Source organism: Panulirus ornatus, chromosome 73 (genome assembly GCF_036320965.1).
Source record: "Panulirus ornatus isolate Po-2019 chromosome 73, ASM3632096v1, whole genome shotgun sequence".
In the NCBI taxonomy this organism is placed as follows: Eukaryota; Metazoa; Arthropoda; class Malacostraca; order Decapoda; family Palinuridae; genus Panulirus; species Panulirus ornatus.
Window position 1 is genome coordinate 7,922,154 of NC_092296.1, and position 15,258 is coordinate 7,937,411.

The 15,258-nt window shown below is 40.3% G+C and overlaps 1 protein-coding gene across 3 annotated transcripts in view; it reads right to left on the bottom strand.

Annotated features, from left to right (window-relative positions):
* Positions 1-3,488: 3,488 nt before the first annotated feature.
* Positions 3,489-15,258, bottom strand: part of LOC139748187 (receptor expression-enhancing protein 5-like) — a 36,241-nt gene continuing 24,471 nt past the window's right edge. For all 3 annotated transcript variants that reach the window (XM_071660983.1, XM_071660985.1, XM_071660984.1), the window contains exons 3-5: positions 13,986-14,117; positions 12,359-12,554; positions 3,489-4,057 (exon numbers count right to left, since the gene is read on the bottom strand). In XM_071660983.1, coding sequence (XP_071517084.1) covers positions 12,360-12,554; positions 13,986-14,117 — 327 coding nt within the window. In that variant the 3' untranslated portion in view covers positions 3,489-4,057; position 12,359. The remainder of the gene's footprint in view (positions 4,058-12,358; positions 12,555-13,985; positions 14,118-15,258) is intronic.

A 15,258-nucleotide genomic window follows, 5' to 3' on the forward strand; every position in this document is an offset into this window, starting at 1 on the left:
TAATTTATCTAAACATTATTTACTTTATTGTTTTAATTATATATTCTTTTTAACACAATTATTAAGTCTTCAGGTTCATTTTACTAAAAAAAAAAAAAAAAATCATGGTTTTCAATAAAACAGGTAGCCCGTTTCAAATGGAACTCCCTCAGTGGGGTGGCCAGAGTAACAGTCTCAATAACGTGTGGACTCCAGTGCCACTTCTTAGCCTTTAGTGTCTAACCCTTAACAGGCTACTAGCAGAGGGTAACTCAACACATTTGCAGAGGCTCCTACCTAAACATTCCTACCTACTATCTACTGCTTCTGCCATTTTGCCAAAAGGCAAGTCTAGTGCATTATGTTCATCACAGGAAAATCTAATTACAAAGAATGAGCTGTGCGAGTTGTTACCTAGTATTACGTGTAACAAGGAGAGATTGTATGTTTGTAGACAGAATGCCAGTTTATATCTGGGTGAGGGAGAAAGGAAAGACAGCTACCTGGATCAGAGGAGTGTAACTTGACCACCACTAAAGTACTGGCTTCCTAGACAAATGTCATTAACCCTCCTAATACCCAGGTGGGTAGTACTGGTAATATACCTCCGTGGTCATTGGCTTCCTACCAACTATATATTCAATTTTGTAAGCAGATATTTTTTTTTTAAATGCAAAACATTATTTTCATGTGAAATCAGAATTTCATCACCTAAAGTGCCATGTTTGAGAGTAACACGACCAGCAACATTACTGAATTTTTTCTGTTTTCATTACATTTACAGCTACCTGTAATTATCATAAATTAAGTGCTCATTTTATTTTATTTTTGGCTATGTGTATAAGGTGTATATGAAACATAAATGGATATGCAAATATTCCAAAACCTGAAACACTTCTGGTCCAAGGCATTTCAGATAAGGGATACTCAACCTGTAATATACAACATATTCTGTGGTTTATGTAATTTAGCGCATGGTCATGTTATCTTTGGCCAGTTTTGGTTGGGGTATGCCAACAGTTCTTAAAAACTAAGACTGCATTTTGTTGTTTGCAAGAAAATAAGTATGATTATAATCTCTATTCCAATAGCATTAATTTTCCTTTTCGGCAAAGCACGCCCCTAGGTACGCTTATAACTTTTGGGCCACTTCATCATCTGTAAAAGTTTAATACCCAGTTAAGACTTTTACCAGGGGAAAACTGATTATCATAGGGATACAACTTTTGAATTTTATGCTTGTAGTTTTCCTTGCAGATGTATACCTCTTGCCACTGGGAATATTTACATTAGCACTCATTCATTTCTGATATCTTTATTACCTTACCATTTATTTTTGCATTTATTACAATATCTAAAATTTATTTTCCAGTGAATCACATCGGCAGTCTGTCTGACATTCCATGCTTCTTATATAAAAAAATACTCCAGTTCATAAAGGAATGTCTTTATGAAAATAATTTCTTATCCTGTACTATACATGACATCATAAGTCTTAGTTATTAAGATAACTCTTTTGGATTGATGGTGTTAGGCATATTTGATACTAAGCATCACTTTATTACTTAATTTGTTTTATATACTTGACTAAAGTATAAAGTATCCCCTTCTTCCCATGTCATTAATTATACGATCAACCCTCCTCATCACATAATGTTCTCATCTAATTTCTAACATATCTATCCTTTTCTTTATATTTTTGGAACTATTATATCATCAAACATCCCCAACTTTATCCATAACAATCTCTTTCCATACATTCCTCAATGTACACAGGACCTTTGATCCCTTCACCCACCCAATGGCTCGCTTCACCTCCCATGGTTCCATATGCCACCATATCCACTTCCAGGTATCTAAAACACTACCCTTCCTCCACACTCTCTCTATTCAAACAAATTCCAAATAACTTTTCTCTCTTCACAGCTAAACCTAATAACTTTTTTCACATCTACTCTCAACTTCCTCATTTCACACACTCTCCCAAACTCAGACACCTGCTTATGAAATTTCTTACTCAAATCTCCCACTAGCACTGTGTCATCAGCAATCAAAGACTGACTCACCTTCTGGGCACCCTCATCCCTAACAGACTGCTTACCTACTCCTCTCTTCAAGACCCATGCAATAACCATCCATAAACAAACTAAATGGCCACGGTGATATCACACAGCCCTCCTCAGACCCATTCATTCTCTTCTCTTCTTATTTGCATGCACAACTTACTCTCAATAAAAACTCTTCAATGCTTCTAGCAGCTTTCCTCCCACATCACATATGCAACATCTTTCAGAGCATCTCTATCAACCCTAGCATAATCTTTCTTCAGATCCACAAAACCCACAATGCAAGTCCTTCTGTTTCCCTATTTCTCAAACACCTGATCCATAAATCTTCTACACTCCTGAAGACACTCTGTTCCATCCCAACTTGAAACTCAACTCTCCAATACAAAATTTCAGGTACATTAAATAAATATATACGTCTGTAATTTTAACATTCGCTTTTGTCCCCCTTGCCTTATACAATGGTATGAATCAGGTGTTCTGTGAATCCTTGGGAACTTCACCATGACCTATACAAACAATGAAAATTCTAACAGTCAACATCACAACTGCCATCTTTTTTAAGAAAATCATTTGCAATGCCATCTCATGCAAGGCTTTCACATCCTCTTCCTTTTCATACCAAACCATTTTCCATTATTCTTACTCTGTATACCTCCATGTCCAATACACTCATCTGCCACCTTATCAAAAATTTAAGCTGGAAAAAAACGTAAGAAAACTCTCCACTTCATTGCTGCCTGTAACAACTTTCTTCACCCATATCCCCATTTGTTCTCTTGTTTTTTTGTTTTTCTTACAACTTACCTCCTTCCAAAAAACCTTATTCTCCCAGAACTTTGCTAGTACTCATTCATCCCAGCTCCCATTTGCCCCTTTTCAGCCCTTGCACCTTCCTCTTGAACTACAGCCACTTTCATATTTAAATCTCCAAATTGGCTCTTTTTCTCTTTCAATAGCAACTTCCTCGTACTACCCTTTCTGACCTGTCCATCTCCCACTTTCTGCAAGCTCACAAATATAAACAATGCTTCCCTACATACCTAACATTATTCATCCACTTTCCTTGCCTCATTCACTCACACGTTTTGCCATTTTGCACTCAATCTCTCCTTGTATCTATTCTCATTCACAACGTTCTTCCCACCTATATCTTTTCTTCTTTTCCAGAAGTCTCCACAACTTTCACCCTTGCCTCCAACGAGTTTACAGAGGTGCATAATCCATTACTACTCCTTAACAATTTTCCAACAATCTGAATCCTTCAACATTATATTTTGTAAAAAAAAAAAATTTTTGATCATAAAGGAATTGTGCACTTGGTGCACCAAATTATTAACATGGCACATACTTACCGTATCTGGATTTCCATGGCATATTGTAGGGCAGAGTTTGGTGGTGTTGATGAATTCAGTGGTAGTGAATGGTAGGCAATACAAAATGTAGTAATGGAAAATTTTTATTAATAACATGAAGAATAATGCCCAATGTGCAAAAGAACTTATATAAGGTGAATACTACAGTCATAACAATTAACCTTTGGTAATAAACAATACTTGTGCTGGGAGGTTGGGCATGCTTAAAAAAGAGACAGCATCTAACCAGGATACCCAGTAAACAAAATAGAAAGATGAAATAAAGATACAATTAATCACGAGGAAAATCTTTTTATTCATAAGAAGTAATGAGTATGGCTAGGAAGACAAGTTTGACCTGGATATCCAGCAAACAAAATGGAAAAAAGCTACTATCTAAATCATTAATGACAAAGACAAAATCTTTTCATCCATAAGAGGTAATACTTGAATGTGGGACTGCTAACTTGACTAGACTACATCATTGCAAAATTCAGTGTAACAAAGATGTTTGTCTGTGAAAAAGCTGAAAAGCTAAACAAACAATATGTACATCAGCAACTATGATCATCTATATATTCACATCCTTTCAGCAGAATTTTGTTATCCTTTTGCTGTCTCCCAATACACCACATCTCTGTCATCTCCAAGTTGTCTCTGTGAAAAGAAGAATCCATTTTTTTTTGTATATCAAAGCAGCCAACACTTTACTGAAGAGTTATTATTACAATGGGTGTCTGATGTACTGTACTAAAATCTTACAGGAAATGCATTACACTGATGAGTGTTTAAGGGAAATAAAGCATTCTTAACCCATAAACAATGATCAATGTCATATGTTATACTATATAAGGGGACAGAGGTCAACATCAAATGATGTTTTAACTTTTCCTGCCTGCCCAGAGGTCAACATCAAATGATGTTTTAGCTTTTCCTGCCTGTCACAATATCCAGCTTACTCATCATACCAATAGTAGTCCAAAAAGGTCAGGAGGTGTAAGAAAAGCCACAATATCCAGCTTACTCATCATACCAATAGTAGTCCAAAAAGGTCAGGAGGTGTAAGAAAAGCTTCCGCTTTCCTCTAAACACCTACAATCACCACTAGAGGAGCACATTCCTTGATCTCTCAGGTAGTGCATACAATGACCTTGCAGAAAATACATGGGTTGTTGGATGACAAAAGCAATGAGGAGGAACAATTATCTTCCGCATCAGTTGGTGTGGAAAGTGAAGAAATATTACAGGGGAAACTTGAAAAAATAAGCAACTTCAGTAGTGAACTGGAATGATGTGGTATACTGGGGTCGATGCGCTGTCAATGGACAGCGCATGTGAAGCATCCAGGTTTGTTGTTCGAGTGTAAACCTCCCTACAACTTAGGAGGTGCAGGCCCTATGCTCTAGGGCAGCCTGCCAATGGTGAGGACCTAAACACTGGGCTTAGCAGGTTGGGTTTGTCATCCCACTCGGCCCCCATGAGAGCTAGGTGTCCAGGGTAAACAATGGAAAGTACAGTGGGGCCTGGATGCAGATAGGAAGCTGTGGTTTTGATGCTTTAAACATGCCAGCAAGAGAATGAGTATGAGTGGATGTGGCCTTTTTTAGTCTGTTTCCTGGTGCTACCTCGCTGATGCAGGGGGTGACAATGCTGTTTCCTGAAGGGCAGGGTGAGCCGGGAATGGATGAAAGCGAGCAAGTATATGTATATAAATGTATATGTTGATATGTTACTGTATGTATTAAGTACATGTATGCAGAGCCTACATTTCACTGTGATTGTGCATCTATGTATATATATGTGTATATGAGTGGATGGGTCCTCCTTCATCTGTTTCCTGGCGCTACCTCACTAATGTGGGCAATGGCGATCAAGTAAAACATCTTAAAATATGTCTAATACCATGTATCCAACCTTTACTTCAGTTTATTTCAAAGACTTTTTCAACTTTCTAAGGATTCTGAATACACTACATATTCTTATTTATTATACTTTGATGCTGTCTCCCACGTTAGCGAGGTAGCGCAAGGAAACAGACGAAAGAATGGCTCAACCCACCCACATACACATGAATATACATACACGTCCACACACGCACATATACATACCTACACATCTATACAAATATATACACACACACAGACATATACATAATTCACTCTGTCTGCCCTTATTCATTCCTGTCGCCACCCCACCACACATGAAATGAAAACCCCCTCCCCCGCACATGCGCGAGGTAGCGCAAGGAAAGACAACAAAGGCCACATTCATTCACACTCAGTCTCTAGCTGCCATGTATAATGCACCAAAACCACAGCTCCCTTTCCAAATCCAGGCCCCACAGAACTTTCCATGGTTTACCCCAGATGCTTCACATGCCCTGGATCAATCCACTGACAGCATATCGACCCGGTACACCACATCGTTCCAATTCACTCTATTCCTTGCACACCTTTCATCCTCTTGCATGTTCAGGCCCCGATGACTCAAAATATTTTTCATTCCATCTTTCCACCTCCAATTTGGTCTCCCACTTCTCCTCATTCCCTCCACCTCTGACACATATATCCTCTTGGTCAATCTTTCCTCACTCATTCTCTCCATGTGCCCAAACCATTTCAAAACACCCTCTTCTGCTCTCTCAACCACACTCTTCTTATTTCCAAACATCTCTCTTACCCTTACATTACTTACTCGATCAAACCACCTCACACCACATATTGTCCTCAAACATCTCATTTCCAGCACATCCACCCTCCTGCGCACTACTCTATCCATAGCCCACGCCTTGCAACCATACAACATTGTTGGAACCACTATTCCTTCAAACATACCCATTTTTGCTTTCCGAGATAATGTTCTCGACTTCCACACATTCTTCAAGGCTCCCAGGATTTTTGCCCCCTCCCCCACCCTATGATTCACTTCCGCTTCCATGGTTCCATCCGCTGCCAGATCCACTCCCAGATATCTAAAACACTTTACTTCCTCCAGTTATTCTCCATTCAAACTTACCTCCCAATTGACTTGACCCTCAACCCTACTGTACCTAATAACCTTGCTCTTATTTACATTTACTCTTAACTTTCTTCTTTCACACACTTTACCAAACTCAGTCACTAACTTCTGCAGTTTCTCACATGAATCAGCCACCAGTGCTGTATCATCAGCGAACAACAACTGACTCACTTCCCAAGCTCTCTCATCCCCAACAGACTGCATACTTGCCCCTCTTTCCAAAACTCTTGCATTCACCTCCCTAACAACCCCATCCATAAACAAATTAAACAACCATGGAGACATCACACACCCCTGCCGCAAACCTACATTCACTGAGAACCAATCACTTTCCTCTCTTCCTACACGTACACATGCCTTACATCCTCGATAAAAACTTTTCACTGCTTCTAACAACTTGCCTCCCACACCATATATTCTTAGTGCCTTCCACAGAGCATCTCTATCAACTCTTATCATATGCCTTCTCCAGATCCATAAATGCTACATACAAATCCATTTGCTTTTCTAAGTATTTCTCACATACATTCTTCAAAGCAAACACCTGATCCACACATCCTCCACCACTTCTGAAACCACACTGCTCTTCCCCAATCTGATGCTCTGTACATGCCTTCACCCTCTCAATCAATACCCTCCCATATAATTTACCAGGATTACTCAACAAATTTATACTTCTGTAATTTGAGCACTCACTCTTATCCCCTTTGCCTTAATACAATGGCAATCCTCAGGCACCTCACCATGAATCATACATACATTAAATGGCCTTACCAACCAGTCAACAATACAGTCACCCCCTTTTTTAATAAATTCCACTGCAATACCATCCAAACCTGCTGCCTTGCTGGCTTTCATCTTCCGCAAAGCTTTTACTACCTCTTCTCTGTTTGCCAAATCATTTTCCCTAACCCTCTCACTTTGCACACCACCTCGACCAAAACATCCTATATCTGCCACTCTATCATCAAACACATTCAACAAACCTTCAAAATACTCACTCCATCTCCTTCTCACGTCACCACTACTTGTTATCACCTCCCCATTAGCCCCCTTCACTGATGTTCCCATTTGTTCCCTTGTCTTACGCACTTTATTTACCTCCTTCCGGAACATCTTTTTATTCTCCCTAAAATTTAATGATACTCTCTCACCCCAACTCTCATTTGCCCTCTGTTTCACCTCTTGCACCTTTCTCTTGACCCCCTGTCTCTTTCTTTTATACATCTCCCATTCATTTGCATTTTTTCCCTGCAAAAATCGTCCAAATGCCTCTCTCTTCTCTTTCACTAATAATCTTACTTCTTCATCCCACCACTCACTACCCTTTCTAATCAAACCACCTCCCACACTTCTCATGCCACAAGCATCTTTTGCACAAGCCATCACTGCTTCCCTAAATACATCCCATTCCTCCCCCACTCCCCTTACCTCCTTTGTTCTCACCTTTTTCCATTCTGTACTCAGTCTCTCCTGGTACTTCCTCACACAAGTCTTCCTCCCAAGCTCACTTACTCTCACCACCCTCTTGCCCCTAACATTCTCTCTCTTTTCTGAAAACCCATACAAATCTTCACCTTCACCTCCACAAGATAATGATCAGACATCCCTCCAGTTGCACCTCTCAGCACATTAACATCCAAAAGTCTCTCTTTTGCGCGTCTGTCAATTAAAACGTAATCCAATAACACTCTCTGGCCATCTCTCCTACTTACATACGTATACTTATGTATATCTCGCTTTCTAAACCAGGTATTCCCAATCACCAGTCCTTTTTCAGCACATAAATCTACAAGCTCTTCACCATTTCCATTTACAACACTGAACACCCCATGTATACCAATTATTCCCTCAACTGCCACATTACTCACCTTTGCATTTAAATCACCCATCACTATAACCCGGTCTTGTGCATCAAAACCACTTACACACTCATTCAGCTGCTCCCAAAACACTTGCCTCTCATGATCTTTCTTCTCATGCCCAGGTGCATATGCACCAATAATCACCCATCTTTCTCCATCAACTTTCAGTTTTACCCATATTAATCTAGAATTTACTTTCTTACATTCTATCACATACTCCCACAACTCCTGTTTCAGGAGTAGTGCTACTCCTTCCCTTGCTCTTATCCTCTCACTAACCCCTGACTTTACTCCCAAGACATTCCCAAACCACTCTTCCCCTTTACCTTCGTTTCACTCAGAGCCAAAACATCCAGGTTCCTTTCCTCAAACATACTACCTATCTCTCCTTTTTTCACATCTTGGTTACATCCACACACATTTAGACACCCCAATCTGAGCCTACGAGGAGGATGAGCACTCCCCGCGTGACTCCTTCGCCTGTTTCCCATTTTAGAAAGTTAAAATACAAGGAGGGGAGGATTTCTGGCCCCCTGCTCCCGTCCCCTCTAGTCACCTTCTACGAAATATATATATATATATATATATATATATATATATATATATATATTTTTTATTTTTTATTTTTTTATTATACTTTGTCGCTGTCTCCCGCGTTTGCGAGGTAGCGCAAGGAAACAGACGAAAGAAATGGCCCAACCCCCCCCCATACACATGTATATACATACGTCCACACACGCAAATATACATACCTACACAGCTTTCCATAGCTTACCCCAGACGCTTCACATGCCTTGATTCAATCCACTGACAGCACGTCAACCCCGGTATACCACATCGCTCCAATTCACTCTATTCCTTGCCCTCCTTTCACCCTCCTGCATGTTCAGGCCCCGATCACACAAAATCTTTTTCACTCCATCTTTCCACCTCCAATTTGGTCTCCCTCTTCTTGTTCCCTCCACCTCCAACACATATATCCTCTTGGTCAATCTTTCCTCACTCATCCTCTCCATATGCCCAAACCACTTCAAAACACCCTCTTCTGCTCTCTCAACCACGCTCTTTTTATTTCCACACATCTCTCTTACCCTTACGTTACTCACTCGATCAAACCACCTCACACCACACATTGTCCTCAAACATCTCATTTCCAGCACATCCATCCTCCTGCGCACAACTCTATCCATAGCCCACGCCTCGCAACCATACAACATTGTTGGAACCACTATTCCTTCAAACATACCCATTTTTGCTTTCCGAGATAATGTTCTCGACTTCCACACATTCTTCAAGGCCCCCAGAATTTTCGCCCCCTCCCCCACCCTATGATCCACTTCCGCTTCCATGGTTCCATCCGCTGCCAGATCCACTCCCAGATATCTAAAAACACTTCACTTCCTCCAGTTTTGCTCCATTCAAACTCACCTCCCAACTGACTTGACCCTCAACCCTACTGTACCTAATAACCTTGCTCTTATTCACATAAAAAAAAAAAAAAATATATATATATATATATATATATATATATATATATATATATATATACATATCTTTTTCTTTTCTTTCAAACTATTCGCCATTTCCCGCGTTAGCGAAGTAGCGTTAAGAACAGAGAACTGGGCCTTTGAGGGAATATCCTCACCTGGCCCCCTTCTCTGTTCCTTCTTTTGGAAAAATAAAAAAAAAATAATGAGAGGGGAGGATTTCCAGCCCCCCGCTCCCTCCCCTTTTAGTCGCCTTCTACGACACGCAGGGAATACGTGGGAAGTATTCTTTCTCCCCTATCCCCAGGGATATATATATATATATATATATATATATATATATATATATATATATATATATATTTTTTTTTTTTTTTTTTTTTATACTTTGTCGCTGTCTCCCGCGTTTGCGAGGTAGCGCAAGGAAACAGACGAAAGAAATGGCCCAACCCCCCCCATACACATGTACATACACACGTCCACACACGCAAATATACATACCCACACAGCCCTCCACGGCCCACCCCGGACGCTCCACATGCCCTGATTCAATCCACTGACAGCACGTCAACCCCGGTATACCACATCGATCCAATTCACTCTATTCCTTGCCCTCCTTTCACCCTCCTGCATGTTCAGGCCCCGATCACACAAAATCCTTTTCACTCCATCTTTCCACCTCCAATTTGGTCTCCCTCTTCTCCTCGTTCCCTCCACCTCCGACACATATATCCTCTTGGTCAATCTTTCCTCACTCATTCTCTCCATGTGCCCAAACCATTTTAAAACACCCTCTTCTGCTCTCTCAACCACGCTCTTTTTATTTCCACACATCTCTCTTACCCTTACGTTACTTACTCGATCAAACCACCTCACACCACACATTGTCCTCAAACATCTCATTTCCAGCACATCCATCCTCCTGCGCACAACTCTATCCATAGCCCACGCCTCGCAACCATACAACATTGTTGGAACCACTATTCCTTCAAACATACCCATTTTTGCTTTCCGGGATAATGTTCTCGACTTCCACACATTTTTCAAGGCTCCCAAAATTTTCGCCCCCCTCCCCCACCCTATGATCCACTTCTGCTTCCATGGTTCCATCCGCTGACAGATCCACTCCCAGATATCTAAAACACTTCACTTCCTCCAGTTTTTCACCATTCAAACTCACCTCCCAATTGACTTGACCCTCAACCCTACTGTACCTAATAACCTTGCTCTTATTCACATTTACTCTTAACTTTCTTCTTCCACACACTTTATATATATATTTTTTTTCAAACTATTCGCCATTTCCCGCGTTAGCGAGGTAGCGTTAAGAACTGAGGACTGGGCCATTGAGGGAATATCCTCACCTGGCCCCCTTCTCTGTTCCTTCTTTTGGAAAATTAAAAAAAAGTGAGAGGGGAGGATTTCCAGCCCCCCGCTCCCTCCCCTTTTAGTCGCCTTCTACGACACGCAGGGAATACGTGGGAAGTATTCTTTCTCCCCTATCCCCAGGGATATATATATATAATTTACTTTGCTTTGTCGCTGTCTCCCGCGTTAGCGAGGTAGCGCAAGGAAACAGATGAAAGAATGGCCCAACCCACCCACATACACATGTATATACATACACGTCCACACACGCAAATATACATACCTATACATCTCAATGTACACATATATATACACACATAGACATACATATAAACACATGTTCCTATGAGTCTACGCAGAAAATGAAAGACAAAAAGTTCCCAAGTGCACTTTTGTGTAATAATCACATCATCAGGGGAGACACAAGAGAGAAATATAACAGTCAGTTGATATATATCGAAGAGACAAAGCTAGTACGCCATTTGGCAAAATTGTAACCCTTTCCAATATACACATGTACATAATTCATACTGTCTGCCTTTATTCATTCCCATCGCTACCTCGCCACACATGAAATAACAACCCCCTCCCCCCTCATGTGTGCGAGGTAGCGCTAAGAAAGGGCAACAAAGGCCACATTCGTTCACACTCAGTCTCTAGCTGTCATGTCATAATGCACCGAAACCACAGCTCCCTTTCCACATCCAGGCCCCACAGAACTTTCCATGGTTTACCCCAGATGCTTCACATGCCCTGGTTCAATCATATATATATATATATATATATATATATATATATATATATATATATACTGGTTAACATGTTTTTCATACTAAATTGCTGTTTCCTGCGTTAGCATGGTACTGCTAGGCAACATTCGACAAAAAACACATCCACTCATATACACCTACACAAACACACTGAGGTTGGCATGCCATCAATGGACTGAACCAGGGCAAGTGAAATGTCCACGGTTAACCATGGAAATACTCAACAATATGGTACTATTATTCTTCTGTGTCTTCACCTTTAAATTTTCTTGAGCTAGATCTACAAACACACGAGAAGCCTAAATTAATTCTTTTATTTTCCTTTGACATAGATTTCACTAGAGCATCAAAGGAAGGGGAAAAATACTCACTCAACACACACTTTGTCGAAGGTGCAAAATGGCAGTATATACATGTGTTAGGTCTCCATATCCAGCAGAGCTTACCTACCCTAATCATGCTTGACTGCATCAGAGGCAACTTTGTTTGCAGTGTCAGCCAGCTCACTGATCTTATCTTGCACCTTGGACATGGCTGTATCAATTTCCCGTTGGTGTTTCAGGAAGGCTGGGCGAATCACACGGTTGTAAATCAAGTCCGCGCCATTCCATGACACAGGAAGGAAGCACCATACCAGGAACATGCACTGTAAAAATGAAAAGAAGTTAACGATGGTTAAATTCTTGTATTTCAAGCACTGCTAATTAAGAACCTCAGTGCAATGGCCCATGGCTTAAAATTTCCCAACTTTACGCAATATGGTCTTAAATACACAATTCTAAGTACTATTAACAGCTTCCAAGTCCCATATTTTTTGTTAATACATGCAAAAGACCAAAACTAAAACATGCTTCTCAGGTTTGGTCCCCACACCTGAAGAATCACAAAGAGCTAACAGAGAAGGTCCAAAGGAGAACAACAAACATGCTACAATGACTAAGAAAGCTAAGTTACAAGGAAAGAATACAGGCTTTAAATATGGCTACCCTGGAGGTGAGAAAAGTGAGGGGGTGACCTGATCTTAACTTTTTAGTTTATATGCAAAACTGCTGATGTGGACAATGAAAAGTTCTTTAGGAGATATGGGGACTGAGCAACTGGAGGACAAAACATGAAATTTTGGGAAGACATTAAAATAAATGTTAAAAAGTACTTTTGTATTGCAAGTGACAAATGAAAGGAATAACATGACAGGACAAATTCAAAAAGCTGTACGACAAAGAATATTCAATAGATGCGGCCCCACAAGTGTAAAACAACCTTAATATAGTACAAATAGGTACTTATATAAATCTGAAAAGCAAAATGTTCTTCAAAGAAATTCATGAGCAAAACTAAATTCAGTTATTTGGATAACAGTGTATAAAGGCTATGCTAAGAAACACACTTCTCTTGTTGTTTTCCTTGCATGCAAGATTGGGGCAACTGACTCCAGCTGAACATATTTTAATTCTCGCAAAATGTTGCATGATCTACCCTATGTAAATTGGAACACTATCATACATGCATTGGAATGTGAGGAATGTAATTATACGAGTCTTTCAGCGATGGGTGCTTCTACAGTATGATGAAGGTGGGGGTACTTTGGTGCCCCATATGCACCAATTAGACCCTAAAATGTCACATTACTTACCTTTGCATTTAAATTGCCCCTCACTAATACCTAGTCTCGTGCACCAAAACTGCTGACACATTCACTCAACTGCTCCTAAAACACTTGCCTCTCATGGCTTTTCTTCTCATGACCAGGTGCATAAGCACCAATAATCACCCATCTCTTGCCAGCAGCTCCTTAAATATCCCACAACCTACACAATCTAAATCTATAATCATCATCCAAAATGCAATCCCTTCCACCTCACCATTAAAAGTGATACATGAGACATCAAAGATATTACAACCAATCTGAAGCCCGAAATCAGCATCTATATTCAAAAATATTTCAGCAACACTGCCATCCACTGCCAGGACCCAGAATCATTAATGGGTCCCACACTTCTGATACTAATACTGTCCTAGACATGCTTCTCTCCAGTTCTAAGCAATAACGCAAACTGATCAGATAACATCAACTCACCTTGGCCAGCCAGTAAAAGGGGAACCAGGACAGCAACATGTCAGAGAAGAACTCACAAACTGAGAACAGGGCAAACACTACCCAGTAAGTCAACCAGCGAGTGTCATCCTCCTTCTTGGGAGATTCGAGGGCCTGAAAATTGAAGTAATATAACTTTGTATTTGTAAAACATCTGCAAATTTAATACCTGAGTCAATATAACATTCACAGCCCTTCTTCAAACTCATTTCTAAATATAATCATTAAAACTGCACTAAAATGACATACTGAAATGGGAATTGGTACTAAAAGTTAAGCTGGCAAAGCAAAACATGCTACTACTGTACTGGATGACAGGAATTAAGAAGTCTCATAGGTATCTGAGAAGTGCTAGATATAATTCTACCACCAAATACCTCTGAGAGTATACTATTCAGTCTGATTTTCATCATACTTGTCTGCAACTTCTCAACTCAGTGAGAAGTGTCAAGAACAAACTATGACCCAATTTTCTCATCCACAGTACACCAATTAAGAGCCCACCATCCACAGACAATCCTTACATATTAGCTGGCTTCCTCTGACTGCTTCATATGCTCCGGTTCTTCCCAGTGGTTGCTTGTCACTCCAACTCGTTTTATCCCATACATGCCTTTCACCTACTTATGTTCAGGTCAAAATACCTTAAACCCTTTCAATCCATCTTTCCACCTGCTTGGTCTTTCTTTGCTCAACTTCTCCATAGGTATGAAACCTTTCAGTACACCCTGTTCAGCTTTCTCAATTAAACTACATTTACAATCACACCTCTCTTGCACTGTCACTCCATACATAATTATCAACCCTCCTTACACCACATACTATCCTCAGGTATTTCATTTCCAAAACATCCAACCTCTCCTGCACTGAAGGCCCAAGATATGCATCCATACAAAATCTTTAAACATATCTATCTTCATCTTTGCCTTCAGAGCCCATATTCTCTACTTTGATGATTCCTCAATGTATCTAGGACTCTGCCCCTCTCTCCCACCGTAACACTCACTCCATCTAAAATAATTCCATCCTCTGCCATGTCCAGCCTGATGGACCTACAGCACTCCACTTGTTCCAAGTTCTCCCTAATTAAGCTCATGCTCAAACTATCTAGTTTTGTTCTGCAGCTATACCTTATTACCATACTTTTATTCACATTAACTCCAAATTTACTCCTTTCACATATTCTCTCAATTCTTCAACACAGCAATGTAATACACTGAAAAGCCTGACACACCAATCAACAACAACCCTCTTT